A 6,000-nucleotide genomic window follows, 5' to 3' on the forward strand; every position below is an offset into this window, starting at 1 on the left:
CTTGGTTAGTCTAAACAAGGGAGAACATTGTTTCTAAAGAATGTTTTCCTTTAAATGGAGTGAGAAAGGAACTGACATTCATCAGATAATTGTCCCCTTAGAAAGGTTTAAGGTCCTTATGGGTATGAAATTTAGGACAGATAAGTTTCAATGAGAAAAGGCAACTTAGCATCTTGGATAAATGGGTGTGGCCTTGGATTTAGGAAGAGCTCATGAAGTCCTGCCTCTGACACAGACTAGCTGTATAACCATAGGCCAGTCACCTAACCTCTCAGTGCCTCGACATTAGAGGAATTGCTGATTCAGCATTGAAATCACAGGTTGGGCCAGTTATAAGACAGCAGACCATGCTTCACTAATGGGTGTTTTAAGTCCAGAGAGAGCAAGCTCTCCTTGGAGTACTGGAACCCTCACTTTTTGTAGGGCGAGGATATGAAGGGAAGTAAGGCAGGACAAAAGCAAGAGATTCAAACTGCCTGTAATCTAAAAGGTGTGAGACTCTGAACCAACCACTTAGCCCCTGATCATCTGTTTTCTCATATTTAAAATTGGGATAATACCTACCTACCTTCATATGAGGAAAATGCAGTGTAATTATATTATTATTTATTCTTCAGGACTTACAGATCAACCAGAAAACACCACTTCGGGTTCTTCACCGAAGACCTTTAGCTGTAAGAATTCGTATCATTCACACCATGGAAACACAGTATATAGATGAGCATCATTTTCGTCTCCATTTGAAGACTCAGGCAGGAACGTATCCTTTCACTTTCAACATACCAAATGTTTGAACCAAAACGATATTGGTATAAGTAGCACTATACTGGCAAAAACATTTATTTGGAGAGGGAGGTATGATGGGATGAATTATGTTAAAGAGTGCTATTTTTTCCTCTTCATCTTCCCCAGTCCCCTAACAGATGTACACATTTCCATTTTTAACCAAAGTTACCAGTCCTCCTATTTTGTTTCTTATAATTAAAACAACTATCTCCATGCTCCGGTAGTGATTGTTGGTTGAGTCTTTGGGTAAGTTGCAGAAAGTCTTTTCTCCAAAGAATCACAAATCCACTAATATACTTAGGTTCTTTGAGCATTTTGAAAACTTGCTCCAGAACGAATGAGACTATTTTATGTTATAATTTTTCTTTGTGTTTCGCAGTTGAAGTTGGAAGTCAAAGGGGAATGCAATTTTGTGTGTAACCTTGCAAAAAAGTTCCTTGGCTGCATCAATTCTTTAAGCCACACTGTTTCTTGTAGTTTTGTGAAGAGATACAAATGCAATATTTTGGGAATTAAACATGGTAAGAGATTCAAAACTAAAGCTTTTTTTCTTTTATGATGGATAATATCTAATAATTATAGGACATTTCTAAAGTAATTTACGTTTGAAAAGAATGCCATATCAAGTTTTGGATTGGGTTGTTAATCTGGGCTTAGTTATCCTTTACTTTGAACCTGGATTTGAGAGCTCCCTCCTTTTTTTTTAGGTTAACACTTGTTTTGGGTTCAAGGTATTAAATTAATAGACCATTGCTGGAGCATCTTAATATAAAGTGATGGTGCTTTTAGGTAAATAATCTGAAAACGGGGTTGATTCTGAACTTCTCTTCCTAGAGAATGTTCTTCAAACCTTGATCCTCTGTCCCTAATCTTGACCTTCATTACATAGGGCCAGATTCCTGTCTGCTCAGTTCATCTTTTATACTCTCTAGGATCCCACCACTAGGATCCTCTCTATTTGGGATGTTATAAAGAATTTTCTAGTTTTATGATCTAGTAGTTCTCTTTTACTCTGAGAATGGTCTTGGATTAGCAGATCTTTAAAATCCCTTCCAGCTGGAACATTCTATGAGTTTTAAGCTTGAGTAGGTCCATAGCTGAAGCCTTTTCATTTTGACTTAATCCATATGGATTATTACAAATGTCAGAGTAAGTTAAGTGATAAAGGAAAAGGGATGGAAAATAATAATTCATTAACTAGATGATTTTTCTAACATTAATGCAGCTTTGCCACAAGCATGAACTACCGTTTTGGTTTAGGATATGCAGTGAAAAACAGCTTACATCATCTCTGGCTATAGCAATAGAGCCTAGGCTCCAGAATAAGAGGGGATTTGCCCTGCTGTAGTCTGTCTACCGGATTCCATCTAGAGAATCGTTCTCAGTTCAAGATGTTGACAAGCACATTGCCAGAGGAGAGTCAGGAGGATGGTGAGAAAGATGAGAGGACAGGAAGCCATAGGGAAAAAAGGATCAGTTGAAGGAGCTTGGGGTGGTTAGCCCAAAGGAGACAACTCTTGGGGAAGTGAGTGTGGGAGATTGGTATTGAAAAGGGATTAGATTTGTTTACTTGGTCCAGAGACCACAGTTAGAAACAATGAGTGGAAGCTGCAGAGTGACAGATGGCGAGTTTCTTTCCACTGGAGGCTTTCAGGTATAGGCCTGCTGACCCTTTTCCAGGGAGGTGGTAGAGAGGGGTTTTTTTTCTGGTATAGGTTGGATTAGAAGACCTCTGAGGTCCCTTCTAGCTCAGATCATATGGTCCTGATGCCTAGAATAACACAGGGCTAGATTACGTTTGAATGTGCTCTTAATTCTGCAGGGTTTTCATCAATTCTCAGTTGTATCTCCTGTATCCTCTCCCTTCTCTATTGTTTATGTCATTTAGTTCATAGTGACTTGGCCGACCTAGCCCATCTTGTGAGAAGTTTCTATCAGAACCTTTCTAGGCACATGAAGCTCACTGTCAGAGTCTACTGCCTGAAAGAGGGTGGCTAGCTCTCACTGTTGACCCTGTAGGGCCAAAAAAGATGGGTAGATTGATTTTATAACTATAAAAGTAAGTAGGTAGTAAGAGAAAAAAAAAAATCATGATATCGTGCTCTGATATGTGATGAGACTTTGCCTGTAAAAAATTTGATTTAGTTGACAGCAAGCCTCTTTACCACTTGGCTTGCCAGGCTTTTGGGCTGGTTTTCTATAGCTTATTTTGTAAGACATGCATGAGGTGACATAGCTCAGAAACTGATTTTCTTTTCTAGTATTTCTGCTTTTGTGTTTGTCATTTCCTTTTCACCTGTAAAATCTTAGTAAACGGTTTGCATCACTTGACCATACTCATTTTTCCTTAAATAAAACTCAGCTATATTAAAGAATTTGTGCATGGAGACTTTGGGAGAACAAAGCCAAATATTGGTTCCCTGATGAATAGGACAGCTGATATTCTGGAGCTGGATGTAGAGGTAAATTGCTTATCATGAATCTTATATTGAAATTAGCCAAGACTATCCTCCCTTATATGTGGCATGGGGCTTTAAAAGTATTAAAAAAAAGATCACACTGATCTGTACACATAGTCAAACACGTAGTCAAGTCAAAAATTCCTCACCCTGAATAGTGTGTCAGGGATGGACCGTCTGCTGACTTTGGGCAAAATAAAAAGGTACCCATTCTTATTTAAGTGCTCTTTCCCAGACATAGCAGATCTAACTTTGAAGCCAAGCAGGAAGACCAAGATAGAAAAAGGGCTTAAATTGTAGAAAATGTATTTATGGCTTCTCTAGCTTTTATATTCAGAGATATAGTATTCAGGTTAAAATGGGGACAGAGTTGAGGTGGAGAGGACAGAATTTTGACTAACAGCACCATTCTGCTCATAAGAAAAGTCAGGAAAAAGTACTTTGGTATTACACAGTACCAAGAATATAGTGTTCTGCATTATATTATATTATAGTGTTGGTTACTATGGCATTTTAGTGGATAATTTTCTTGTACATTTGATCTTTTAAAAGACCCTGGTCAGAAACTGTGGATGACATGAGAAAGTGTCTACAGGGTGTTGATTCTGTCTCATTGATGTTAGCCGTGAGCAAGCTGTGACTTCCCTTTACAGAAAACCCTAAACGTGTATTTTCTGACTTAAATTCTTCAAACAACTGTGAAAGCCATTAAAACCCTTGCCAGCCAGGCATTTGATATTACCAGAAAACAAACTTGAAATAATTTTGGGAAGACTTGTTTTTATTTTTAAATAATTAGGTTTCAATGGAACCTCAGGATAGGAATGGAATGGGAGTATACATTCTTATTTTCTTAAAGAAGAAATGAGGGGGGCAGCGGATAAAGCACCAGCCCTAGATTCAGGAGGACCTGAGTTCAAATCCGGCCTCAGATACTTTGGACACTTACTAGCTGTGTGACCCTGGGCAAATCACTTAACCCTCATTGCCCCGTCCCCCTCCAAATATCAGTGGCAATTTTTCAAGTGTAGCTGCAGTTTGCCTTATCAATTTTTTAAAAGCTAGTAGTAATTTTCAGCTTTAGTGATACTAGGGAACTCAAAATATTGAAGCATTCCACACGTACACATTCCCAAATATGTGGACATATTTGTTTGATGCTTTTAAGCATTTGAGACAGCTGGAACTAAAAAATCTACCTTTTGACCTTTTGGATTAACCCACACACACACACACACACACACAAACTATTCAATTTTATTTTTCTTTTCCTTTTTTTTTCCCTTATAGTGAGGCAATTGGGGTTAAGTGACTTGTCTAGGGTCACACAGCTAGTATGTGTTAAATGGCTGAGGCCAGATTTGAACTCAGGTCCTCCTGACTCCAGGGCCAGTGCTCTATCCACTGTGCCACCTAGCTGCCCCCTATTCAATTATTTTTAAAGGTACTAACCAATAGATGAGCTAAACTAATCTCACTATTTCTAAAATTTAATTTCTGAATATGGTATTCTTAATCCCCAACCAAGAGCTTTCATCTCTTTATGAAGTGCCACACTAAGGAAAGTATTTCTGCTGCTCTAATTGATTGGTTCAGGGAGAGTCTAGGGGACAGAGTCCTAAAAAATCAACCTTTAAATTTACCTGTAAAATTTGGCATTTACCAGCTCTTTTATTCAAATGAGATTTCTCCCTTACAGTATTATGCTGTTATTGTTCATGAGTGCTCAATAAAATAGCAGTGTTCAGTTTTAATGACATTGGTTTCTCCCTCTCCCAGTCTGTCGATGTTGACTGGCCACCTGCTCTGGATGAGTAACTTTCAAGATGGGAATCAGAAGAAGATCTTTGCTATTATCCTGCAGAAGACGTCTGTCAGTACATATTTAGATAGGATAGACTTTTTTCCTTTTTCTCCCTGAAGTGTCCTCGAAACTCACTTGGATCACATTGATCTGAACAGTTTTCTAATCATCTAACTTGTACTTTTTCAGACATTAAGTTGATCTGAGGATATTTTATTGTGGTTTTTCTTTTCACCCAGTCTATGAAATAGTAATTGATAATGCTTTTTTCTCCAATTCCTTCATTTTGAGAGGTTTGTAGACTACAAGATACATATGCTGACATTTAACAGACCCACTATTCATTATTCCAGAAGAAAGTCAAATTTTCTTCAGTGAATGAAATATACCAATGTTCCTTTTGTATTCTAAATAAAAACGTTCTCTGCTCTTTGAAATAAAGTCAGCAATAAGCTATACAGAGGCTTATAAAACATATGAGGGGGAGGAAGGTAGTGTAGGGGACTGAGTGCTGGACATGGAGTCAGGAAGACCTGAATTCAGATCCAGCCTCAGACATTTGCTCATCTGACCCTAAGCAAGTATCTCAAACTCTTAGCCTGAGTTTCCAAATAGGAATAATAATAGCAGGGTTGTTGTGAGGATAGAATGAGCTAACACATGTAAAATGTTATGCAAATCGTAAAGCATCATAAATTTCAGCTTTTACTTTCATCAGATAAACTTTCTATGAAGTACAAAGCTAATCTTAGCTAATTGATTTTTTAAGAATCATTTGTTAATTGTATTATAATATGCTGTCTGGCATACTTTTTACTAACTATCCTGTTAACCTAGTATTGCTATTTTTTTTCCTGTGGAAGAAAAACAAACTCTAGAGTAACAATACATATATACAATATGTATAATGAATTTTCAAGATATCTTTTAAATAAAAAAGATTGAGGGCAA

The 6,000-nt window shown here is 37.5% G+C and overlaps 1 protein-coding gene across 3 annotated transcripts in view; it reads left to right on the forward strand.

Moving 5' to 3' along the window:
- The window catches only part of PUS10 (pseudouridine synthase 10), a 106,107-nt gene extending 100,107 nt beyond the window's left edge, over positions 1–6,000 (forward strand). For all 3 annotated transcript variants that reach the window (XM_043985407.1, XM_043985408.1, XM_043985409.1), the window contains 3 exons: positions 618–760; positions 3,149–3,248; positions 5,025–6,000. In XM_043985407.1, coding sequence (XP_043841342.1) covers positions 618–760; positions 3,149–3,248; positions 5,025–5,063 — 282 coding nt within the window. In that variant the 3' untranslated portion in view covers positions 5,064–6,000. The remainder of the gene's footprint in view (positions 1–617; positions 761–3,148; positions 3,249–5,024) is intronic.

Source organism: Dromiciops gliroides, chromosome 2, assembly GCF_019393635.1.
Source record: "Dromiciops gliroides isolate mDroGli1 chromosome 2, mDroGli1.pri, whole genome shotgun sequence".
Classification (NCBI taxonomy): Eukaryota; Metazoa; Chordata; class Mammalia; order Microbiotheria; family Microbiotheriidae; genus Dromiciops; species Dromiciops gliroides.